This window comes from Vitis riparia, chromosome 9 (genome assembly GCF_004353265.1).
Source record: "Vitis riparia cultivar Riparia Gloire de Montpellier isolate 1030 chromosome 9, EGFV_Vit.rip_1.0, whole genome shotgun sequence".
NCBI classification, from domain to species: domain Eukaryota; kingdom Viridiplantae; phylum Streptophyta; class Magnoliopsida; order Vitales; family Vitaceae; genus Vitis; species Vitis riparia.
In genome coordinates this window covers 20,077,607-20,104,400 of record NC_048439.1, presented here as the reverse complement: position 1 = coordinate 20,104,400, position 26,794 = coordinate 20,077,607, and the positions used below count along the sequence as shown (strand labels likewise).

The 26,794-nt window shown below is 37.3% G+C and overlaps 2 protein-coding genes across 3 annotated transcripts; both read right to left on the bottom strand.

The window, feature by feature from the left end:
- Positions 1 to 56: 56 nt before the first annotated feature.
- LOC117922516 (glutamyl-tRNA reductase-binding protein, chloroplastic) lies at positions 57 to 7,804 on the bottom strand. The gene is made up of 5 exons (XM_034840646.1): positions 7,235 to 7,804; positions 6,486 to 6,566; positions 2,601 to 2,705; positions 2,233 to 2,382; positions 57 to 447 (listed from the first exon to the last, which is right to left on the bottom strand). The coding sequence occupies exons 1-5, from the start codon at positions 7,631 to 7,633 to the stop codon at positions 208 to 210; spliced, it is 975 nt and encodes a 324-aa protein (XP_034696537.1). The 5' UTR covers positions 7,634 to 7,804; the 3' UTR covers positions 57 to 207.
- A 2,498-nt stretch (positions 7,805 to 10,302) lies between these two features.
- On the bottom strand, positions 10,303 to 25,845 carry LOC117921582. Of its 2 annotated transcripts, none has more exons than XM_034839501.1 (8): positions 25,733 to 25,845; positions 25,295 to 25,526; positions 17,148 to 17,210; positions 16,845 to 16,981; positions 15,487 to 15,524; positions 15,222 to 15,324; positions 11,442 to 11,606; positions 10,303 to 10,889 (listed from the first exon to the last, which is right to left on the bottom strand). In XM_034839501.1, the coding sequence occupies exons 1-8, from the start codon at positions 25,824 to 25,826 to the stop codon at positions 10,723 to 10,725; spliced, it is 999 nt and encodes a 332-aa protein (XP_034695392.1). In that variant the 5' UTR covers positions 25,827 to 25,845; the 3' UTR covers positions 10,303 to 10,722. The 2 variants fall into 2 exon arrangements, with proteins under 2 accessions (XP_034695392.1, XP_034695393.1); XM_034839502.1 differs by having other exon boundaries at positions 15,279 to 15,324.
- Positions 25,846 to 26,794: the final 949 nt, after the last annotated feature.

Genomic DNA, 26,794 nt, shown 5'->3' with positions numbered 1-26,794 from the left:
TTTTTTTTTTTTTTTTCTAAAAATGTAATGAGAAATGAAAAAATGCAAGTCATTCCCACCTAAGTAATATTTCTTTTACTTAGATTATTCCTTATAGTTGAATTACTCAACATAATCCGGGCACATATTTGTTATAAGCACAACAGGAGAAAGAAAGCAACAGACTGGCCTCTAGCATCAAAGAATAAAGGAAAATGCAATTGTCACTTACTGTCCTCTGTATGCGATTTGCTTCAGTTGTTTCACCTTCTTAAAATCTGGTGCGTTGTAGTTCTTCTCCACCTCCCAAGCAAGTTGAGACATACTATTGAATGATGACTTTGCACCCTTCTCATCGGTCACTTCTCTAGGGAAAGGAATTCGAACCTCAAATACATCTTGCTGAGGAGAGGAAATACGCATGTCAAAGCCTAACCGATCAACCCATATCAGCTTTGCCTCCGATGCCTGCCACAAGAAATGGCATCCAGTGAGAAACTAAAAGCAACATAATATAAGCCCAACTTCTGGATTGCTTATTCCAAATCATCAAAGGAATGAGTTGGTCATTCAAAATCATCAAGTCAAACACCAAAGACCTATGCATGGACATGGTAACCGACAAACCATGTCTTCTTCAGGTACAATCAGAAATTCAGTTTCCTTGTTACAGAGACAATCATTAACACTATGAATAGAAAGCAAAGGTCCATGTCTAACAAAAACCCTGCAGGGCAAATATGAAGGCACATAAAATAACAAATGTCTTAAAAGTAGGCATTACACACACTCTAGCAGCCTGTGTCTGATACTCGAGAGAGTGAGAACAAGGGTAGATGTATGAAGCAATGCATGCATGATGGCACAGTGATGCGTAGGCCCAATATCACATGACAGCACTTGAGGTCCAACTTTCCAAAAAAGAATTATATAAATCACGTAATTGGGTGTTCTGGGTAGAAAATCCTTGTATTCATCTAACAAGCCAAACAGTACAAGATTCTGATGAAACTTGTGCAGATGATTTTAAGTTCTCATAGGGATCATCCTTGTAGCTCTACAAGTGCAAGAGTAGACCGAAATTTAAAACAAAAGGCAAGATATGAGATTTGGGCTACTCTTATCTCAATAATATTTGGTGATTTACCATTGCTATTAAGTATCAAGGACAATATTGCTAACTGAAAAGTAAAGGTATTGGGGGACTATAATCTCTCCTTCATGACATGACCTATCATCTACTTCCATTCCTCCCAGCATCATCTCCCACTATCATCATGACACACTTCACCTCCACTTGTATTAATTTTAAATAAAACCAAGGCAGAAACTTGTCTCTTTTACCTAACCCAATAGCTGGGTATCCAATTGCACCTATCTAATTAAATTTCAGAATATATGGTTACTTTAGCAAGTGTTATCTATGTCTCTTGCACTAAAACAAAAAATTCCCAAGTTTACATATGGTTACTTGTCTCTTGAACATCTTCATGTGAGAAAAGGAAAGAATAAACTAGAATAGGCAAAAGCATTACATTTCTTTGTTTATTTTCAACCCTTGATTCCCCTATTGAATAATAATTATGTGTTGTCTCAATGGAGATAGGTAAGTTTGGCTAATAAACAATTTTCTATGGCTAATAAACAATTTTCTAAACTACCAAACAGCCAAAGGTAAAATGGATAAAATAAGAAATGAGAGAAGGGTTAACGTTGTTTTCCATAAAGCATTGAGAAAAGGCAAACACAATTGCTAATTCAAAAGTGACCTTACATACCACAACTTTATATAATTCTAATCTGATTTAACTAAGCATTTTTATGTTAAATTCATTCGATATATCTCAAGACTGGTAATCCTATACTTGATGGGCACTCATAAGCCATAGAAAGTATGCTATCAAGTTTCGGATATTCGGTCATGTCCCATGTCATACTCATGAATGCAAAATCCTGACAGTTACTATCGTCTATTCAAATCATTGTTTAGATATTGAGGACTAGGCATGTCCTATTGGAACCCCATGGGTGGTAAAACCCATCAGACTGCAAGTTCCCCACATACTGACGTGTTATTCCTGGAATGTGCTAGTGCCCTATCAAGTTGCAGAGTTTCTCTTCAAACTAAGCCTAGAAGAAATTTTAGGAACAATTTAAAATCTTTTTCAGGGGTTCAAGTTTTATATCCAAATCAGTTGGAAAAATAAACTGAAAATGATAAAAACCATAATAAAATTTGTGTTGGGTCCAAACCTGGAAATCCAAATCAACATAAATGTTGCAAAACCGATGAACATCTTCCATGTTGTTGGTGTTTATCTCATCCACAAACTTCTCTGCACAGTCTCGAAGTGGATCAGGGTTTGCAGTTTTATAATCTGATGAAGTGACCCATGTGCCTACCTGAAATTGTCATAGACATCAAATTTCCTCTTGAAACAAAATCAGCTAATATGCTCCAAATAATTACATATTAAAGCATAATAACAAGATTAACAATAAGCCAGCTGCTTAGAAAAAGAGAGGAAAAGAAAAACATTAACCAGGAAGTAGAGCAAAGCCACATCTCAAGAGAAATTATAGGTCAAACCACACAAAGAAGAGTGAAAAACCCACCATACCTCCTGGAAATCTTCCATTTGGAGTACCCGCTCCACGGAAACAACATGTAGAAGGTTTTCATCCACTTCTTCTCCAAACCTCCTTTCCCATATTGAATGAAGTTTCTGAAGAAAGAAGATATTTGAATATCCAAGTGAAAAAGGTAATCTATGGCATAATTCTCATTAATATGGATACAGAAACAAACCATGCATCTAGTCTTTCTTATGTCGCTAAAAGACACCAGAAACCTACTGATATGTATTATGATGGACATAAGCTGAAGTGTATACTTATTCACAAGATTCCAATGCAGCAAATCCTCCATCTACATCAATGAGGGCCTGGTACAAGGCATATACCAAGACATTCCGGGCACCCTCATGTCACATACATTCTTGAGCCTTCTTTTCCAGGCCATCATGCCACAGATGGATGGCCTGACACCATATTTAACATGCTCTACCCAAGCAATGACTATGTAATGCAGGATGGTTCAACAAAACCACCCCAAATTTGATGGTTCAAACATTGAGGAAATGATCAAGAAAACCCCCAGGATATGTAAAATTCTAGTGAAAGAAGAAAAACATGAGACAGGGACGTAGTTAACCATTGCACCTCTCCAAGTATATCAAAGGCTGGGAACTCCAGAAAAATGCAAAGTTCTACTTGAGAATCCAAAATTTGATGCTGTCCTTCCACATCTCTAATACAAAATGGAGATTTCTATATAGAAAGAATAAGATGCAAAGGGAAGGACGAGAAATTACTCAAAGCCTTAAAGCAACAAAGAAGAACCAACAATGATTTACAAGCAGTCCCAAAACGAACCCCCAAAGACTCACTTTCAAGGGGGTAAGAAATGATCCTAAAGACCTCTAGACTGGAAACCCCTTTAGGCTAGAAAATCTTTCCCCTGATTTGACAAATTCCCAGTCCATCTATGAGTCCAGCTCTCCGGAACACTCCAAAATCTCCTGATAGGCCTCCTATACGTTATGTGTATAATAGAAAAGGGAAGAGGAATATACTGCCACCTGGCAGTTAGTTGTAACAGCTTTAGTGGAGGTTAGGTCACAGTTGGATACGGGCTGAGGGGAAGGTTTAAATAGGAAAGGAGGGGGAATTACAGAGGAGAGAAATATTGTGGATCTAGTAGGGATTTGAGGACCAGTTAGGACTCTTGTTTCTTGAAATTCTTGAAATTCAATAATAATTCTCCATTAGATACCTATCATCTCCCTCATGATAGTATCTACAAAAACCACACTTCCAATATCTAACCTTAAGCATAATTACCGCAAATCTCACAAAAGAGAGGCAACTTTTCATCCATTCCTCCATCTAGAAGACTAGAATCCTACCATTCCTATCCTACATGTTCATACGCTTTCTCAAAATCTCCCTCATGTCTCCTTTCAGTACTTCTAGAACCCTTGCAAACTGAACCCTAGCAATGATTTTGTGAAGGCTGGTAGAAAAACTAACGGTCCATGGTCCCTAATAATATGAGTTATCCTTCTTAGGAACTAAGGAGCTGAAAGTGGAACTAGTGCTCCTATTCACAATCCCATTCTCATGGAATTTTTCAGAGACTTTCACTAAACCCTCCTTCAGAAACAATAGACTACCATGGTGAAACTATCCTTCCCAATCCCCCCAATCTATATGGAAAATAGCCTTGCAAGGGCAGTTGTCTCTATCTATTGCTTTTATTCTACTCCTGTCTCCCTCCAACAAGAGTATATCCAAAAAATACATCTCAAATCTACCAAGCCATGGACCTAGACTCCTCTAGGAGAAATCTTGATTCCACTTCAAGGGATATAATTGGTTCTTTACAGTTCACACCAAGGGTATTGATATGTGGTCACATAGAACACAAATAGAGGGAACAAGATTGTTAGCCAACTGATATGGTGGACAAGGCCATCATTCTGGTAATGAATACAACTGCAACAATGATTATTGAAATTTAAAATAGACAAGGTTTAATGTGATCAATAACAAAGTATCCACCTCTTCCCCCATTCATCTATTGTAGGGCAATCTAACAAGGCATGTTATGGCTTCCATAGAGGAACGTTGTTAGCCCCTTGACACGGACCATACGACACTAAAGGCCTCATAGGTGAGCACCTTGCACCTATAGGAGAAGCCCTGAGGAAAGAGGCGAGGTGGTGGAGGGTTTGTGGCATCAAGCTGCAACACTTGGGCAGGTGCAAGGAGCTGCGCGCACAAGGCGCGCACACAGAGTGCATGCATAAGCCATGCACACAGGGCACGCACGCACAGGGTGCACACACAAGCAGGCCACATGCACACACAGCAAGCCACACGCACACAGGGCCCACACGCAACAAGCCCCACGCAAGCACGCACGAAGCACGTGCAAAGCAGGCCGTGCACATGGGGCGTGCACACAAGCAACAAGAGGGTTTCTAGAAATTAATAGATTTTTCTAATTATTTAATAAATCTATTATTCCTCCTCAAGTATCGGTGATGTCTCATCCAGAAACTTCTAAAATGGCCTGAAATGCTCTTTAAGAGAGGAGGAGGTAGGTGACTCAAGGTGAGGCATGGTGGCATGGGTGTGGCCACACCAAGGAGCCTCAGTGCAAGGCCTCAGATATGAGCAACGCACATGGGGCAAGCCTTGTTCGCACCCACACATGAGCTCCACAACATGTGGTGGTGTGAAACCCATGGCCGCAATGGCATAAGGCGTGACAGACTCCCCATTTGATAGTGGCACAAGGGCGCAATGGCTTGTGCAAGGCAACTTGAAGAGCCATGGACGTAATATCATGGTATGTTGCTTGGGTGTGACATGAGGATGCAACAACAACAAAGCTTCCTCAAGACATGACACAGCATACTATGCACAAGGGTGCAATGCCTTGTGCACAGATGAGGAGTCATGGGTGCAATGCCATGATCGTTGTTGTACCAAGAGGGAGTGGGATGTGGCATGGTGCCATCACAGCAATAGGAAGAGGCGCGGGCTTCAGACATGAGCAAGGGGTGGCAATAACCCTTACCAAAGCAATGCAACCATGGGCAAGGAGCCAAAGTGTGATGCAACCCATGTGCGCAATAATATGGGGTGTGGGCATAGAGACGGTCAATTGCCTCGACATGGATGAGACTCAGAACTATAGACCAAGAAGAGGGCTAGCATGCACATGAGTTGCTTATATAGGTGCACGCAACATTAGCACCTAGAGTTGGACTCGAAGTAGGATTACAAGTTGGGTATGAGTAGAAGTCTTATTCCTAGTGAAATTGTAATTGTAGTATGAGTAGGACTCAGAGTCCTAATAGGAGTGGTTGGTGCCACAACACATCAAGAAAAGTCCTAGTAGAACTAGGATGTGTACTCCTAATCTAACAACAAGTGGGTGGCAGCCACTCTATAAGTAAGGAGGATTGGGACAGCCTCCCGACAGAGATCTAGAGAGAGCGTGAACTCATCAGTACTATTGTAGGAGTCTTGCTAAAGGTCATATCTTGTATTCTTATTTAGTGAAGCAATAAAACACAAGTTCAGGTCGGTGCCCTGTTATCTAGTGTGTGCCTTGTGTGGGTTACTTAGAGGGGTGTCTAAGCATCACACAAATGCAAAAAATTATATGGGAGATCTCGTGCCTGTGACAAACACCATAAAAGAAAAGTCTAGCTGAGCACAAATTAGTTAGACAAGATTCTTGAGTTGGATTAATTTCGATATTGTTGCAGTTCAGACTGCCCTATTTACTTGAGAAATTGTCTTCACCTCATATTGTATCAGTATCTCCAACACAACTAACAAATTATACAACACTCCTTTAGATACATCATTCATATGATTCGATTATATCAACTTCATAAGCCATCCGAAAAAATTGACATAAATCTTACCTTCAAAGCCATTCTGTCTTCTGGTTTGTCAAGGCTACCTTGAATAGTACACTGTGGTGTTCGTAATCCACACTGCTCTAACTGCTTTAAACAAAAACACAATCATAACTTATTACAAACCAAAAAGAAAAATTCACATGATTGTCTCTTTGTTTGCCCAAAACAGAAAAGAAAATGTAGAGAACATTAAATTTTCACACCTTTTATTCACTCAAAGAAAATGATAAACTCAAAACAACTGTGTAAAATAATTGTACAACATATAATTGAGCTGATCATTTCAATATGAGAACCAAATCATGGAAAATATAAGCTGCCACTTTTTTTTTCTTTTCTCTTCATCCTGTTTCTCAGCAACCAAACAGATGACAATAAAATCTATCCAAAAGGGAAACAAAGAAACAAGCAAGCCCCAGGAACAAGCACATTCCATGAACCAGACAAGATTGAAAAATAGTACAATTGAATTTTCCCAACAAATTGAAATGAAATAAATGACTGAACCAGATATCTTAGGTTCACTATCAAAAGAAAACATGAAAAATATAGGGTTATTTGATTAAGGTTCAGTTTTTCCGTTTCCTGATCTTTTAATCCCCTTTCCCACAAACCAAACATGTAATGCCACCTAAATAGAAACCCCCAATGAACCACCCAACGTGACAAGATAGAAAATTGAAGGTTTCCGACAAGCTTAACCGAAAAACTACACTAGTAAACACATAAACATACATAGAGGAAGACTTCACCTGGACATGGAGACTAGACCTCCTGTCAATGGAGAAGTGGCTATGTGATGCATTCAAGCACACGATGGGAGTCCCTTGTGGGTCAACTGCAAAGCGAACACCCACACCCAGAGGCCAACCATCTTGGGTTAAGGCAGAAAGCGTGGCAACAGAAGACAATTCCATAATGGTCCTGGAAACCTCAGCTGGAAACGGCTTATTTCTCACCAATTCCAAGTGGGCAGGCTCTGAAGCCACAGAAACCGAGCATTTCAGTGTCTGAAACAAAGATTTGCGAAATGGGGTTGCTTTTGGAGGACTGAAATGGGTTATAGTGGTGGGTTTTGAGAGAGGGAGTGAAGGCCACAAGTGGGTTGTGAGGGATTGGGTCTGAGGAAGCATTTGAGAATGGTGAATCATGGGACTCTCAAAGTCAAATGGGGTTTTTCAAGATTTCAGTGAAATGGGTATGATATCTGGGGGTTAAGAACGAAGAGAAAAACACGAAGACGACTCAGATTCTACAGAGATTTTACAGACAGCAGAGACACAGACGAAGAGGAAGAAAGAAGAAGATGATAACAGGCTGAGGAAAGAGCTGTTTTTAACCAAATTGGCCTTTTCTTAATAAATAGAAAATAAATTATTTGCATACAATATTGCATACAATATATTGAAACATTTACAAATACTTTTTTCATATTTATATTTTGATTATTTAAATATTGAAAATATAAATAAAAAAAATTATTAAAGATTTATGCAGTATTCAATATATTAGTTGTTTTAAAAATATTTTTAATTACCCCAATATTTCATATTATGTTTAACTGTGGATTAAAATACTTTCAATCAATAGACTTATGTTATATTTAGTTTCATAAAATTCTAGAAAAGAAAATAGAAAGGAAAAATATAATAAAATAAAAATAAGAAATAGATTTAAAGTTGATATATTGTTTTTATATAATATTTCAAACTCATTACACTTGTTTCAATTCATTAATGTATTCACTTATTTCAATTCATTAATGTAAAGATTAAACAATTTGAAGATGCATTAGTTTATAATTAATTTTAATGATATTTAATGACAATCAAACACGAGAAATCATTTTTCTTAAGTGATGTTTAGTTTTTGACTCAATGGAAAAAGTCAAAATTTTTATTCAACTAAAAGTAAGCTTTTAATATTAATCAATATAACTAAACGAAATATATTAATAATAAGTTCATTTTAATTATATTTGTCTTATCAATAAATTACTTTTAATTGAATAAAAAAAAAGTTAAATATTTTAGCTTTTTTCACTAAGCCAAAAAACCAACACTACGTTATCCATAGTAATTCCCGAGAATTAAATATAGCCTTAAAAATTCTTTTCAATTGGATAATGGAATAATTTTTCTTACTATATGTTATACTCTCTTCCCAATCAATTATGCATCAATATTTTAAATAAGATTAGAATTTTAAACTTTATTTGTATGAAAGTAGAAAATATATAAATCCATAAAGCAATATTTTCAAAATAGCTCTCAGAAAATAATTTGAAAAACAATTCTTGATAATTTTTTAAATCAAAATTATATCCAAAAACTCAAATACATAAATCAATTTTCAATTATATGGTGTAAAAGTTTCTAAATATTTTTTTTAGCTGTTACTCAGAACAATTTGAATATGTTTGGTTTCCGGAAAGTACAAAGGAAAGAAAAAAAATGTTAAGGAAAATTATTTTCTCATGTTTGGTTGTGCTATGAAAAATATAAAAGAAAATCAAATATAATTAAAACTAATTAAAAACTTATGTATTTTTAAATTATTTAATCTTTATATTGATGAGTTAAAATAAATAAAATGAGTTTGAAGTAACAAAAAAAATAATTTATCAATTTTTAATCTATTTTTTTATTTTCCTTCACTTTTTCTTTCCTTCTACTTTTCCTTTGTATTTTCTTTCCCTCGCATTTTCCCTCAAATTTTCCGAGAACCAAACATAAAAAAAAAACAGAAACTGCATCAAATATGTTTTCAAAATTAATATCTTTTCAAAACAATTTTTTTGAAAAAATATATACATATTTTTATTAAAAATTTGTTTAGAAAACAGTTTTTAATTACTTTTGAATCAAATAATATGAAAAATTACAATATTGTACATGTTATTAGAAATTTATTATAAGAGGGGAAGAAAAGAAATGAATTTGAAAAAATATGGTAGAAAGTAGTTTTTGTTCCTGCTTTTCCTCAAACTATGCAGAGCATAAAAACCAAAATTTAATAGAAATTAAGAGAGAAATAAAAAGAGCAACTTCATGGTATCTGTTACCTGGTCTCACTTACCAACTGAGGCTTCATTTTTGAATTGAAAAGGGAACAATACGGAGAAAACCGGGAAAGGTGGAGGGAAAGTAAAGTAAATTAAAAGAATAAAATAAAAAAAAACCAAATTCTCAAACTAACATGGATCCAAAGGGGCTAGTTTGCATAAAAGTTTCAAAAGTAGCCCAATCTTCATATTATGTATGCACGGAAGGCTAGTTTGGCCCAAAATTCCCTTTCACCATTGCTCATGATTCGTAAGTCATAATATAGAGAATTTTAGGCCAACCTGGGCATCCATGCATGCATAATGTGGAGATTGGGCTACTTTTGAAACTTATATGCAAACTAACCCCTTTGAATGCCAATTAGAAATTTTTATTTTTCTTTTAATTTACTCTACTTTCCCCCCACCTTAATTTCCCCCATTCTTTCTATCTGTTCCCCTTTTCAATTCAAAAATGAAATCTCAGTTGGCAATAAAGGTTTTAGTTCAAAAATGAAGCCTCAATTATCAATTACGACATCAATTCAAAACTGAGATCCTAATTGACGATTAAAGCTTCAACTTAAACATTAATCCTTATATTTTTTTCCTATAAAAAATCTATTTTACCCCAAAACTCTAGTTTTTTCTTATGCCCCGCCCCTGCTAGAAAATAAATTTAATTATATATATATATATATATATATAGAGAGAGAGAGAGAGAGAGAGAGAGAGAGAGAGAGAGAGCAAACAATGACTACTAGTTCTGATATGCAATTGCAACACAAAAAGCCTTGTGGGAAAGAATCAAATAAGGCCTCCTATCATCCCTGCAAACACTTCAATATATCACAGATTCATAGCAATGGTATTCAAACTTCAATATTCCTCCTCCCTAAGAAGATATGTTACAGAGTTTTATATTAAGCCATTGATTTGATTACAATCTAACAACATCTACCAAAGTTCCTAATAAGCTATTGATTTTATTGCAATATCACAACTTCTACCATACTTAAGTTCAAAAGAGATCGACAAAAGATCTGAAGCAAAATTGGGGATTGAGGTTCGTAACAGCAAGAGTATGGCCCATTTGGTAGACCTACTTTAAGGCTTGAAGCTATAGAGATTGCAAGTTGACATCAACCTACTTGGTTGTGAAAAGTAAGGATGAGAAACCGGGTTTTTCCAATGGCTTTATCGGGCTGCAGCATAATCTTTCACCATTAAAATCTCACTGCATAATTTCTGAGGCAGTTGTTCTAATGCTTTTCCTTCTTGCCATGCTTGTCCTACCAACACTCCCGGTCCCACATGACGGACATATATCACAACTTGATCATTGAAAGGCCATGGATGTTTTGCTGCAATTGAAAAGAAGAAATTAATATAAGAGCTTGCCCATATCACAAATTGAATAACAAAGACAAATTATTGAAATAATTTTCTTTCAAGAACAAATTATTGAAAGATTACAAATTAATCATGCTATTATGGGTCATTGGTTCCATATCTAATGCAAATCACATGCATGATATCCCAAGCCTCATCAGAAAAACAGACAAGGGCCACTCCTTTTCTGAAAGTTTCAGTAGATTTCCCAGGGATTCATTTGTTGCAAGGGAACATTCTAGAAAAATTGTCAAAGAGAAAATTTCTTTGGTGCTCCATTTATTTTCATGAACATTTTACCATGGAGCCAATTTGCCATGTCCCCTTAGCTTTAGGAATAATGTAGCTTTTCACAAGCAAGGAATCACTAATAACACCAATAAAAAGACACATTTAAGGAATAACATTGCCAAGGCAAGGGCATGACCAACAAATTTCACCAAGATTTGGCAATCAAAACGTACATCACAAACTTCATGTCTCAAAATAATCTTGTTGCCTTCAATATCAGAAAATATTCCTACCTGCTTTTGGGAAGCCAGGCGGGAAGTCTTGGATATCCCAGAGCCCATCTCCAAACTCATATGCTAAATCACAGGGATGTTCTGTTGCCATTACTTCCTTACATTGTCTCACCATGAAATATAATGGATAAATGGAATTTGCAAATCCAGACAGAACCGGTCCACCTGAGTATTTAGAACTTTTGTTAGATGGGAGTAATGTTTATCATAAAAAGAGTCTGGGGAAATCAACTTTCAAATTTGGAAAAATAAATCATGAATGAATACAAGCAGTCAAACTCGAAAGCAGGTATAAGGCATGCATTAATATAGCAAAAAATCAAGGCCACCCTGAGAAACAGTGTTTAACCTATTCCATTGGATGGTGTTTGTGCTGTATACATTCTAAAGAGCAAAGTGCTATCACAAGAAGCAGGATATTTTTCTTTTTCCCTTTCTTTTTTTTTTTGTGGAAAAGGAAAGATGGAAACATTTAGGGTGCTTTATGTGGAAGCAGATGAATATCTGCTTGGTAAATGAAGCCGTAGATGGCAACTGTCACACCCACAAAAAACTGATCAATTTTTTTCCAAGTGTGCAGTGCTAAGGTACCAACCTTAGCCAACCTTCTCAAAAGCCACACGGCAAAAGCAAATGTAATCACAAGAAACAACCAATTTACGGAAACTTTCCCAACTTGTGTTTATTCTAAACTACAAGATTACAAAATTGTCTTTACAAATGCCCTAACACTTAGAGAACCCAATCCCCACTAGAGAAAATTAAAATCTGATTATTCTCTCTAATTGCTCACCATCGGTCTCTCTGTAATGCAGGAGGATTTCATAGAGGATGTCTTCCTGCTTGAATTTTTGAATTCAAATCTTTGAATTCAAAATAAGAGCCTGGGGAGGTGGTTATGGAACTGCCACAACCACCCAGTTGATCACACCCCTTCAGCCAGAGGTGTATCTTCACATTGCATGCAGCCACAAGCCTATCTAACAGTCCCTTGCATGCTGAGCCACGTCATGCAACTCAGCCAAACACACCCTCCTCTAATCCAATCAACCCAAGGTCATGTCCAGTCCCCTTGTTACAAGCCAAGCCCATGCCAGTCCAGTCTTTAGCCCCTTCGCATGTGAGTGAGGCCCACATCAAACACCTTGTGTGCATGTCACTTGCTTGCATCGGTCATCTTGCGTTAGCCATGCCCATGTGTTTAGCCATCTCTGATGCATCAATGCAATCCAACGCATTAGTGCCACCCTTGTGCCATGTCTAGGCACCCATGGTTACCAAGGCTTGTTGTCCATGCCCTTGGATTAATCTTATTGCAAGGCCCTTCCTCACCTTGCTCATGTCAGCCATATACCAACATATCTATCTCAATCTAATCATTGCAGTGGCAACTCATGCCATGCCCAAGTCCCTCTCAATTGCAATGATGAGCCATGGCATTACACCCATGGCTTGTCATCCTCATGCATACCCTGTGCTAGCATCAATCATGTGTTTGAGGCCTCCTTGTTGCTGTAACACCATGCCGACATCCAAGACCCTTCTTGGTGCAGCAATGTACCATGGCTTGCCATTCCCATGCACAGGGCATTACGCCCTTGTGCAAGCCACTCATTTAAAGCATCCTCGTTGCTGCAGCAGCACCATGCCATGCCCAGCCCAGGGCCCTCCTTGGTTGCAATGACATGCCATGGCATTGCACCCATGGCCCTTTGATCCACCTCAGTGTATAAGGTTGAGCACCCCTGTGCCAGCGCCGAGGAGGGGAAAGGGTACATCACACCCCATGGTTGCACACCACACATGTCGTGGAGCCCATGTGTGTGTGCTAACATACTCATCCATGTGACATGACCATGCCCAAGGCTATGCCTCAATGCCCCCTTGGTGCGACCATGTTTTGCCTTGGTGCTCACCCTAAGCCATCTACCCCCCACTCTTTTAACAGCATTTTAAGCTATTTTAGAAGTTTCTGGAGGAAACATCACCTATACTTGAGGAGAAGTAATGGATTTATTAAATAATTAAAAAAATCCAAAAATTTCACTTCAACTTTCAAATCTCCTTTTCAAGGTTCCCCTTAAGGGAAAAATACCAGCGTGCCAAAATTCCAACCTTGAATTTTGGCCAACTTGGCTCTTGTCACCTACTGTTGTGCGTGCAGATGTGAGGTACTATGCATGCAAGAAAGGGCGTTGTGCATGTGGGTGTGTGGTGTTGCGCCTGCAGGCGCCAGGTTCTGTGCACGCCTGCTGCGAGGGCTTTTGTGCATGGCCCTTGTGTACGCGCCTGTGCGCATGGCCCATGCACACACTGCCTATGCACACCCAAGTGTTGCCTCCCTCAACACTTAGCCTTAGCCTTTGTGATGCCCACCAAACCTCCGGCACCTTGTCACTTTCCCAGGTGCCCTCATGAGTGCAAGGTTCTCACCTTTGAGGCCCTTTGCCACAAACTTAAAGAGTCATGGGGCTAACAGAAACTTATATCACTTGTCATGTTGCTCCTGATTATGCCCATGCTTGCCACAAAAGACACCGTAAGACCCACATTATGGACCGATTCAAGGACCACATCTTCTAGCGAAAGCAGATATATTTTCTAGAACTATATGAGCAATGCCTTTACCTCTCTAAACTTAGCACTAAACAAATATTTTGTACCCACAAAAATTATGACTTTGCAACTTGAGCTCAAGCATGTTATCGAAGTCTCTCCTCAATATTTCAGTTGAGACTAATAACAAAGAAAAATAGAATAACAAGTGAATAAACTAGTGAGAAGATAGAACTAGCATCTATTGAAGACAATATGCAAGTCATGAGATATTTTTTCACCTAAGACAAAGATTAACAACCAAGAAGTTGGTTCAACCTGAAGGTACTACAAGATTAAGGTGAAAACTGAAAGGAGTGTCGAGCAAGGCTGTGAGAAATGTTATAGCAGTCTATATTGAAGATAAGAGATGCTCCTAAATAGGGAATAGCAGTAGAAAAAAATTGAAGTAGCTGACCTCGTAGACATGAGAAATAGTTAAGTTCATTTGAGCATTTCTCACTTCAATCTAATCGTGTCTTTTCCAGTCTCTAACCCGTTAATTTCTCCAACTGAAGTTAAATCACCTCCATACTGACGAAAGTTTCTGTTGGAGGATCTTTCATCCTCTTTTCCCTTTTCTCTTATAGTTATTCAAGGAAAAAGAAGTGGTTTTTCTAATGCACATGGATTTCCACACGATTTCCATTTGAATAGATGTTACACCTTTGATTGGGATACAACACTACATAAAGAATACCATCATAGAATTTTTTTCATTCAAAAAATTTTTTTTTGAAGCATCCATGAATTTGGATGCATTTCTAAGATGTATAAAATGTTTTACAGAATATCCATGAGACACAATCCATGACCACCATAAACATCTTAAATTTGAAAGACTAGTATAGATTTGGCACTGCACTCAGAATCACAAAAACTTATAGCCTTACATAACAATTTAACAAAACTAAGTTTAACTATCGTTACCTGTTTTATACGTAGAAAAGATACTGAAAAAGTTCCAACTTCTGAAAATTCAATTGAATTAAATAAGTTCAGCCAAGAAGTTCTCAATTATTCTCTACTTCAATTATATATCCAATCACTAACTAAGCATCTTGGTGAACCAATTTCATTATTTTAAAGCCAAAAATATACTAGAGAAACTCAAGATCATTAAAACCTGCATCATCCATCACAACCACAGAAGAGTGACAAGTACCTAACTACACGAAGACTTACATCCAAAAAAGAATATATTAAGCAATGTAACAGTTCTCTTAGGGCAGATAAATTTACCAATAAATCTTCCATAAGCCTTCCCATCCTTGCAACAAAATATAGCCTAATACAGGACAAGGAAAGGAAAAAATCTTAAAATAGACAAAATTTGCTTAACTGAAATGTACAAGGAAAGAAGGGGAAATAGAGAAGTGGAGAGAGAGAGAGAGAGAATAGATGAGAAACAATGGAATAAAACGTGCCAAAAATAGAGTAGAGAATTTACCTTCTTGAAGAAATTTATCCAAGAAATAGGCAGTGGTCCTATTTTACAAAATTCAGTATCAATTTCATGATTCTGGAAGTCATCACATATTAAACATAAAAAATGATAACAACAAAAGAACTTCAAATACATTAAAACAAATAAATTCATTTTTTTACATATGTTTACATTGTAATACAAGCTATCAGAATAAGTGACTAAATCTATACTTATAGTAAATTCATCATTAAACACAGGCATATCAAATTGAAATTGATCAGAAGACATTGTGTATTGTTCCAATTTTTTATTGTCAAAATGAACCAAAAGGTGATTGACTCATATTTACTCCTTTTCTTCACTCTTTTTCTGCACCAAAACTGAATCTAGACAGCTCTTGATTAGTTTTCTTCTTCTCATGTGGCAAATACTAGAAAGATTATGTGGAGCCTCCCATCCTCAGCTGGAGTCCTCCCTGCATCTGATTTATTCTGACTGTTACATGGCAGTTTCAAATAAAGAAACTCCATTTATGTTCCCATGAGATAAGATTTAAGAAAATCACCCCATAGCTTGAGGTTTTCCCAGGCTAAGGAAAAGTTTTTTTCCCCAGCCAATTGAGGCCAGAGTTAGCCCATAGTAGACTCCATTAATATGTTGAATGTCAATATATGTTTTAACCCCAGATGCCACCCAAGAGTATTCTTGCCAAAAGGGCTCACTTTTCATAGTAGCTCAAGAGGGTTAGAAACATCACTCCTATCCCATTCACCACCTCAAGCGCTGTAATGAAACATACAGATATGAAAAAAGACAGCACCAGGAATTTCAACCTCAAAGAAATGTTGGTGTAGAAAATAGCATCCCAAATTGTTGCAATGTTGCCATTGCCAAGACCCAAAAGGGATGTCTTTCTGGAATTCTTGTCTTATGCATAATTGCTTTCCATATCCTAACAGCATTTAAAAAAATAAAGCAAAATAAAATAACTAGGGAGCTGTTGCAGCTGAAACTATAGATTTTGATTCAATATTTTTCTCAAAGGAAGACAGGTAGTGTACCACGACTCCTCAATTGGAGCATGACTCCATTTTGTGATCCACCAACACCACATTCCCCCCAACCCAAAAATGGGAATAAAATATTAGAGGAGACAAGCATTGATCATGTCACAGATGAGGATAGGTAATAGACGAAAAGCATAGAACAACTACTGGTACTACCACTAATAATAAAAATAAAAATAGTAATATGACAATAACATAACAAAAACAATGGTTAAGTTAATGATAATAATATGTATACTGAATTAATGTGCTTTTTCTTTTGAAGCTTAACTAAAATATGCTAGACATAAAAGCAGAATTCAAATGGATTACCTCCACTTTTTCGGCAATTCCAAAATTCTAGTGACATAACACCATCTTCACTAGACAACAACTTAGATGCAATTTTCTTTGCTAACATAGGATCCTCATATCGTGTTCCAGCTATCTGCCAAGCTCTTGATATAAGTCTGCATTAAATTTTTGAAGGATAACCATGATTCAAAATCAAACTGTGCAACAATTTTCAGCAAAAAAAATTCTATTGGCTCATATTGGAGAAAAGAAATTACTTTCAATTGGATCACAACATAACAAATAACCAAATTAGCTTGAAAATTTTTAGTGAGAACTAACCTAGGTTTTAGCAAGTGCAGCAACCGATGACGCCTTTCCTCAGGAATGTCTTCAATTTTTTTCCTGAAGACCACAAATGAAATTTAAAGTGAAACCAACATAACAATTATCTGCACCTCACAATAAAAGCAAAGTTCTAAAAATCTTATCAAAGATATTTCCACTCATATAGGGATGAAAAGCCTAAGAATCTATAAGTAAGGCCCATCTTGTTATAGTAAAGTGAAAAACAGAATACAGGCATATATTCTATTATATCAATCGGACACACTAACTGTAAATTATTGTTCCACTTCCACCTTAAATAGTTGACACCTTAGGCATCCTAGGAGATAATACCACACAATCATGTCCTCAGACAAGCCAAGCCCTTGAGTTGTTTAAATAGGTTATGATGACATTTGTCCTGATAATTGAGAACAAGTATTTTGGACTGTCCATAGTCAGCATCTCAGCAAATTGGACAAAGTTGACCAGTCCAATAATTTACCTATAGATACAGGATTAAAAACCACATTCCACCTTAAATTAGCTGTTTGACTTATATGTTGTGTAATCCATTATAAAAGCAAAGAAGAAAAAGCACATGAATAATCAAATAAAAGACAGTGGAAAGTTTGTGAAATAGTAGAATAATTTAGTTGATGCCAGCACGCCCTAATAGTAAAAAAGAGTAGACTGTCTAAAATGGTGTCTATAGAACGATAAGCATCCAAGCAGCTACAGTCCCAATACTTTTTAGCATTCATTTCAAAATTAGCTATGCAGCTTAAAAGCTCCTTAAATTTGCATTATAAATGTTTATAGCAGAACAATACATCCTGTTGAAATTTGGCATTCAAAGTTAGGGTTTTAATTTAGGAAAGTATTTTAGGAATAAAAAAGGAGAGATCATTTAAGATGATTTAGTTTCCTACTTTTAGGAGAGAATCAATCTAGATTGATATTTTCTTATTCAGTCATTTGTGTATATATATGTGTATGGTGTGTACCTAAAGAATCAATAAAGGAATTCAGAAATTCTTCATGGTATTAGAGCCAGTTTTCTGAAACCCTAATCCCTTCTGGCCACCTCTTATTCAGGCCATCATTCATTCCGGCCAAATCTCTCTGGCCATCTCTCAATCCGGTCATCTCTCTCTCTGGCCATCTCTCATTCCGGTCATCAGTCCCTATTCTCAGAGCCAAGGGAAAAAACGCTTCCCGGTTGGTCGAATCATCGTCAGAAAACATTCACCGCCGGCGACTTTTCCGACGAACTTTCCGGCGACCGTTTTTTTTTTTCACACCGCAAGGAGCGCCTGGAGGAGATCTCCAACTTTTCCCAAAGCACCGGAGCCAGAAAACCATCCACGCGCCGCCCACGCGCGTTTTTCCGGCCGGCGACTGCATCTCACGCGCCGGCGCGTGAGGGCGCGTGAGCCACTTTCCGGCGACGCGCTTCCTACTCCAGGCTCACCTGACGCCGACCAGCCACCCTTCGTACCTGTTTCTGCCATCCGAGCCCTGCACGTGCCTCTTTTGGGGTTCTTTTGCCTCCGCGGGCCCTCCGATCAGTTTTTCCAACGTCCTCCGACTATTTTTTCTCAACTCCAATCCCTGCACGTGCCTTGGGAAGTGTTCTTCTACCTTTCCGGTCTATGACAAAATACGGAATGGCATCATCACAAGTATCCAGCGTCACGTCACCAAAATCAAGGGGCAGATCTGAAATTCCAAACCTTGGTGGCAGTGATTCCTCTCCTATTCTCATCACAGGACACAAATTAAATGGCCATAACTATTTACAGTGGTCACAATCTGTGTTGCTGTTCATTTGCGGTAAAGGAAAGGATGAGTACCTCACTGGAGAAGCAGCCATGCCAGAAACTACAGAACCGGGTTTCAGGAAGTGGAAGATTGAAAACAGTATGATCATGTCATGGCTTATCAATTCCATGAACAATGACATAGGTGAAAACTTCTTGCTATTTGGGACTGCAAAGGACATATGGGATGCAGCCAAAGAAACTTACTCAAGTTCTGAAAATACTTCAGAACTTTTTCAGGTTGAATCAGCCCTACATGACTTCCGCCAAGGAGAGCAGACAGTTACTCAGTATTACAACACACTAACAAGGTATTGGCAACACCTTGACTTATTCGAGACTCACTCATGGAAATGTTCTGATGATGCAGCAACATACAGGAAAATTGTGGAACAAAAGACACTGTTCAAGTTTTTCCTAGGACTAAACAGGGAATTGGATGATGTTAGAGGCCGAATCATGGGCATTAAACCTCTGCCAAGTCTCAAGGAGGCTTTTTCAGAGGTTAGGCGTGAAGAAAGTAGAAAGAAAGTGATGATGGGATCCAAAGAGCAACCTGCCCCAATATTGGATGCCTCTGCCCTTGCTGCTCGGTCATTTAATAGTAGTGGTGGAGATCGTCAGAAACGGGATAGGCCTTGGTGTGATTATTGTAAGAAACCAGGCCATTATAAGGAGACTTGCTGAAAGCTTCATGGCAAACCGGCTGATTGGAAACCAAAGCCACGGTTTGACAGAGATGGCAGAGCACACGTGGCTGCCAACTCTGAGAGCACATCTGTTCCCGAGCCGAGTCCATTCAACAAAGAGCAAATGGAGATGCTACAGAAACTATTAAGCCAAGTTGGCAGTGGCAGTACTACCAGTGTAGCCTTCACTGCTAATCGAGGAGGAATGAAGTCGTGGATAGTGGACACAGGTGCTTCTGATCACATGACAGGAGATGCTGCCATTCTTCAAAATTACAAGCCAAGTAATGGTCATTCATCCGTCCATATTGCTGATGGTTCAAAGTCAAAAATTGTCGGGACAGGTTCTATAAAACTTACTAAAGACTTATATCTTGACTCTATCCTCCATGTTCCAAACTTGGATTGTAATCTTTTGTCCATTAGCAAATTGGCCCGTGATCTCCAATGTGTTACTAAATTTTATCCAAACTCGTGTGTTTTTCAGGACTTGAAATCGGGGAAGATGATTGGCAGTGCTGAACTGTGTTCCGGGCTCTACCTCCTCTCATGTGGCCAATTCTCAAACCAAGTCTCTCAAGCAAGTTGCGTACAGTCTCAGAGTATGTTAGAGTCTTTCAATTCTGTGTCAAATTCTAAGGTCAATAAAGATAGTGAGATTATAATGTTACACTATCGCCTTGGTCATCCTAGCTTTGTTTACCTTGCAAAATTGTTTCCCAAATTATTTATCAATAAAAATCTAGCATCTTATCACTGTGAAATTTGTCAGTTTGCAAAGCATACTCGAACAGTATATCCTCAAATCCCATACAAACCTTCGACTGTTTTCTCTCTAGTACATAGTGATGTGTGGGGTCCCTCTCGGATAAAAAATATTTCTGGCACTCGATGGTTTGTGACATTCGTTGATGATCATACACGGGTAACATGGGTTTTCCTTATGAAAGAAAAGTCAGAGGTCGGGCACATTTTTCAAACCTTCAATCTTATGGTTCAAAATCAATTCAAGTCCTCAAGTCAGATAATGCAAAGGAATACTTTACTAGTAGTCTCAGTACTTATCTTCAAAATCACGGCATTATCCACATAAGTTCTTGTGTTGACACCCCACAACAAAATGGGGTGGCTGAACGCAAGAATAGACATCTCTTGGAGGTTGCCCGGTGCCTTATGTTTTCCTCTAATGTTCCAAACTATTTATGGGGGGAAGCTATTCTCACAGCTACCTATTTGATTAACCGTATGCCATCCAGAGTGCTTACATTTCAATCCCCACGTCAATTTTTCTTAAAACAATTTCCACACACCCGTGCAGCTTCTTCTGATTTACCACTCAAAGTATTTGGTTGCACGGCATTCGTTCATGTGTATCCTCAAAATCGTAGCAAATTTGCTCCTCGAGCCAAATAAGTGCATTTTCCTAGGGTATTCTCCAACCCAAAAAGGGTACAAATGTTATTCTCCAACCAACAAAAGATTTTACACCACCATGGACGTCTCTTTCTTTGAACATGTCTTCTTCTATCCCAAATCTCATGTTCAGGGGGAGAGTATGAATGAACATCAAGTTTGGGAGTCTCTTCTTGAGGGTGTACCTTTTTTTCACTCAGAGTCACCAAATCCTTCCCAATTCGCGCCCACTGAGTTGTCCACACCCGTGCCATCATCAGTCCAGCCAGCCCAGCACACAAATGTTCCTTTTCCTGTGACCATCCAGTCTCCCATGCCTATTCAACCTATAGCCCCACAACTTGCTAATGAGAACTTACAAGTTTACATCAGGAGAAGGAAAAGACAGGAATTAGAGCACGGATCACAGTCAACATGTGGCCAATATATTGACTCCAATTCAAGTCTTCCTGAAGAGAACATAGGTGAGGATAGGGCTGGAGAGGTGTTAATTCCCAGCATTGATGATTCTACTCTGCCGATTGCATTGAGGAAGGGTGTTAGGAGATGTACAGATCATCCAATTGGGAATTATGTTACATATGAAGGGTTATCACCATCTTACAGAGCATTTGCTACTTCTCTTGATGATACTCAGGTTCCCAACACAATACAAGAGGCATTCAAAATTTCAGAATGGAAGAAGGCAGTACAAGATGAGATTGATGCACTTGAGAAGAATGGGACGTGGACTATCACAGATTTGCCGGTTGGGAAGAGGCCCGTGGGGTGCAAGTGGATTTTCACCATAAAATACAAAGCAGATGGATCAGTCGAGAGATTCAAGGCTCGTTTGGTAGCTAGAGGGTTTACACAATCCTATGGGATAGACTATCAGTAGACTTTTGCTCCTGTTGCAAAACTGAACACTATCAGGATTCTTCTCTCATTGGCTGTCAATCAAGATTGGTGCTTGCAACAACTGGACATAAAAAATGCGTTTCTAAATGGTGACCTAGAAGAGGAAGTCTACATGGAAATGCCACCTGGTTTCGAAGGAAGTATGGCAAAGAATCAGGTTTGCAAACTCCAAAAATCCTTGTACGGCTTTATACAATCTCCCCGAGCCTGGTTTGATAGATTCACAAAAGCAGTCCTGAAGCTAGGCTACAAACAAGGTCAGGCTGATCATACTCTATTTGTCAAGAAGTCTCATGCCGGGAAAATGGCCATATTGATAGTCTATGTTGATGATATTATTCTATCTGGGAATGATATGGAGGAATTACAGAATTTGAAGAAGTATTTGTCAGAAGAGTTTGAAGTTAAAGACCTTGGAAATTTGAAATATTTCCTTGGTATGGAAGTGGCTAGATCAAGGAAGGGAATTGTAGTCTCTCAAAGAAAATACATACTCGATCTTCTTAAGGAGACCGGTATGCTTGGATGCAAACCAATTGATACTCCTATGGATAGTCAAAAGAAACTTGGTATCGAGAAAGAAAGTACACTAGTAGACAGGGGGAGATATCAGCGGCTCGTCGGGCGCTTGATTTATCTCTCACACACTCGGCCAGATATTGGCTTTGCAGTGAGTGCTGTAAGTCAATTCATGCACAGCCCCATTGAGGAACACATGGAAGCAATCTACAAGATTCTTAGATATTTAAAAATGACACCAGGGAAAGGTCTATTCTTCAAAAAGACAGAGAACCGTGACACTGAAGTATACTCAGATGCGGATTGGGTAGGAAACATCATTGACAGGCGGTCCACTTCTGGATATTGTTCTTTTGTCTGGGGAAATCTTGTTACCTGGAGGAGTAAGAAGTAATCAGTTGTAGCCAGAAGTAGTGTAGAAGCTGAGTACAGAGCTCTTGCACAGGGAATCTGTGAAGGGATTTAGATAAAAAGGGTTCTTAGTGAACTGGGACAAACGAGTTCATCTCCAATTCTGATGATGTGTGATAATCAGGCAGCTATAAGCATAGCAAAGAACCCCGTGCATCATGACAGGACCAAGCACGTTGAGATTGACAGACACTTCATCACAGAGAAGGTGACTAGTGAGACGGTTAAATTGAACTATGTTCCTACCAAGCACCAAACAGCAGACATCCTCACCAAAGCTTTACCTAGGCCTATCTTCGAAGACTTAACTTGCAAGCTGAGATTATATGATATATATTCTCCAACTTGAGGGGGAGTGTTGAAATTTGGCATTCAAAGTTAGGGTTTTAATTTAGGAAAGTATTTTAGGAATAAAAAAGGAGAGATCATTTAGGATGATTCAGTTTCCTAATTTTAGGAGAGAATCAAGCTAGATTGATATTTTCTTATTCAGTCATTTGTGTATATATATGTGTATGGTGTGTACCTAAAGAATCAATAAAGGAATTCAGAAATTCTTCACATTCTTTGATGATGGAAGAGTGTTTTCATAGATACAAGTTCAAGACAAATACACCCAAATAATTGAATAAAAATCATAGCACCCTCAATATATCCAAATAATTGAACAGAAATTATAGCATTCACAACATTATATTGAGAGTGCTGTGGTCTGGGACCAGAATCTTATACAACTACAATTTTCAATATTATTTAAGAACATACTTAGGCATTGTTTGGCCAACAGTTCAGAAGTACTTTTTCTTCCTTTGAAAAACCAAAAGTGCTTGGAGTTTGGCTCTCATAACCAGGAAAAGTAGTTCTTGAGCATATGGCTCTTATAGACTTCCATAATGCTTTTCCTTTCCCTCATTTTGATTGCTGATAATAAATAAATAGCTCTGAAGGAAAGGAGTGGTAAAAAAAAAATGAGAATCTCATGTTTTTATGTTTGTGTAATGCTAAATGACACGAGGCAGCTCTCCATATTGGTTCTCCAACTGGACACAACCAATAACAAAGCCCTAGAGTCGGGCTCTTAAGTTTTGTTTCCAATGAAGAACGTTTGGAAATCGTGTGTGCAGCCAAAAGTAAGCTTTTGCGCTTGGGAGGCATCTTAGGGCAAAGTTTTAACCTTGGACAAAATTAAAAAGAGGAGACGGGCCTTAGCAAATAGATGTTATTTTTGTCAAGTGGAAGAGGAATCCATTGATCACCTCCTTCTTCATTGTGAAAAGACAAGGGCATTGTGGGAGATGCTTTTCACTCTTTTTGGAGTGTCTTGGATATTTCCGTTCTCGGTTAGAGAAACCCTATTGGGTTGGAACGGCTTCTTTGTGGGAAAAAAGCGCAAGACAGCTTGGAGAGAGAGTCCTCTTTGAATTTTTTTAGACAGTTTGGAAGACAAGGAATAGAATCGCCTTTGAAGATGAGGTGTTGTCCATCCAAAGGTTGAAAACTTCTTTTCTTAACTCACTTTGGCCGGAGACTAAATTGTTTATAAAAGATGGTCCATCGACCTTTTTGGAGTTTATGGATTGGGTGGGTTCCCATTGAGGGAGGGGTTGTTGTTTTTTGTATATCATTGTGGACGATTTTTTGTTACACTCGTTAAGGGGTGAGTATTTCCCTTTCTATTTTGTACATTTTGAGTCGCTATTTTAGCGCCTCTTCATAATATATATATATATATATATTATACTTTTTTTTGTAATATCCCACTTTGGATAAGCAAAGAAGTTCCTAATACCATATATATATATAGGTTCCTCTTAACCATCTAAACACCTTTTGAAGTCATGAGAGTCCATTGAGTCTAAAGCAAACAATATCAACATAGGAGGGAGCAGTTGTTACACCCAAACCTCAATGTATGTCTTTGTCTATCGGTTTGGTCCTACAATCTTGTGGGATACCACATCCTCGTTGTGTCTCTTAAAGCAGATATTATCTAAATGGGAGAGAGGGGTTAGTTATTTTTTTAATGTTATGTTAAGAATTTTGAAGCTTTTATAGTTCAGCATTTTTCTTCATGTTTTGGTGTCTCAACTAAACAAGATAACTGTATCCAGCACAATTAAGTGGCGGTTTTAGTTTCTATCTTCCAATTACTGAATAATCAAAACGTACCAAGTTATGCTACAAAAATCCAAATCCAAACAAATAGATTAAAAAACACATTGGAATAATGTAAGTCACCAAGTAGTTGAATTAAGCATGACAAGCTCCAACTAGTGAACAAGCTATGGTCCAAAAGTTTAATCTCCTTTCCTCTCCAGCATTTCTCAGAAACCAAACACATTCTATACCACCGAAGTTCAAATTCAGGCAAATCGAACAAAGAACGAATCAAATCAATGAAACTCACCAAAGATAAGAAGCTGGATTGTAAGAAGTAGGGTCCAACGGAATCAGCTCCTTAGGAGGATCGAGAAACGTGACCACATCCTCCTCATCCAAATAAACTCTCCTACCAGCACTCAGGACATCATAGGGCTTCTCATCCCACGCCGTCCCACCATTCGCTCTCTCGCCTCCGTTAACGGCCCTGATCGCCCCACAGAAAGAGCTCACTGCCCTATGTCCATACAACTCTGCACCTGTAACATCAAAACAAGAACAAAATTCTCCATTTGGTTAGGGAGAAAGAGAACGAAAAGAAGAAACCCAACTCAATAACTGCATTATCATTGAAAAAACCCATTAAAAAAATAATCATTTCTTTCTTTCTTTTCCTTTCTCTTATTTTGTTTTCTTTTGTTTTCTTTTGTTTTCTTTTCTAGGCGGCCAAACGGAGCGGAGAAACCTTTGAAATTTGGAAACCCTAGGCGTGGCTGTTGAAATGAGAAGTCGATTTGGCGGCAAAGAGGCCGCTGCCATGTAACGGTCGTTGCCTTCATTCTGGGAGTGGAAGTGAGTCCCATGGAGTTGGGTTAGGGCTCAAAACTTTTAAAATGGTCCCCTTTTAGATTTTATTTTTTTTCATTTTTAAAAATAATAAAATAAGTTTTCTGACAAAAAAAAAACCGCTTAGATAACCAAAAAATTATTTTATATTTTTTATTCTTAAAAATAAAAAATTGTTTTTATAAAACATTTTATTTTCTGTTTTAAAAAATAATTATACAAATATGTAAAATAATTAAAAATAAAATATCACATATAAAAATTATTTTTAAAATATATTTAAAAAAATATTAAAAATAAATTTAAAATATTTTAGGTTTTCAAATATATTTTTATTTTACAAAAATTAAAAAAATATATTCAAAAACAATTTTTTAAAATTATTTTTTAAAACAATTACCAAATAGCCCTAAGTTTCTTTAAAAAATGTTTTCCATATATTTTCCAAAAATAAATTAATTCTACAAAATCTTAAAATACTACTTTAATAATTTTCTAAAAGATTAAAAATATTTTACTAATTAAAAACCAAGCAATAATATTTTTTCCATTATATATATATATATATATATATATATATATATATATATATATATATATATATATATATATATATATTATTCCAACATAATTTTTTCTTTTTGTTGAAAGCTATATTATTTTTGTAATCATTTTAGATGTATATCATTTAAGATTGTGTTGTGTTATTATATTTTTTGTACTATTAACTTTATTAGTATAATTTTATTAGCATATAATATTTATTTTACTAATAAAATCATCATAGTTTAAATTTTATTTGTATATTTGTATACTAGATTAATTTTATACCTAAGAAGATGTTTGGTTGATGTAAAAGTGAAAAAAATATTAAAAAAAAAAAAGAGAGAAAATATTAAAGGATTTTCTTTTCCATAATTTGTGGAAAAAAAAACAAAGTGTGAAATATTTGAAAAAAAAT

Bases quoted from the DNA above. Each gene is read 5' to 3' on its own strand.
- LOC117922516 (XM_034840646.1), bottom strand. From the start codon at position 7,633: ATGATTCACCATTCTCAAATGCTTCCTCAGACCCAATCCCTCACAACC. The intron at 2,706-6,485 runs GTAAGATTTATG...TTCTTTCTTCAG, and splicing joins AAGACAGAATGGCTTTGAAG to AAACTTCATTCAATATGGGA. The intron at 2,383-2,600 runs GTATGGTGGGTT...TGACAATTTCAG, and splicing joins AAATGGAAGATTTCCAGGAG to GTAGGCACATGGGTCACTTC.
- LOC117921582 (XM_034839501.1), bottom strand. From the start codon at position 25,826: ATGAAGGCAACGACCGTTACATGGCAGCGGCCTCTTTGCCGCCAAATC. The intron at 11,607-15,221 runs GTAAGTCTTCGT...CTAAATACTCAG, and splicing joins TAATATATTCTTTTTTGGAT to GTGGACCGGTTCTGTCTGGA. The intron at 10,890-11,441 runs GTAGGAATATTT...TTTCAATTGCAG, and splicing joins GCCTGGCTTCCCAAAAGCAG to CAAAACATCCATGGCCTTTC.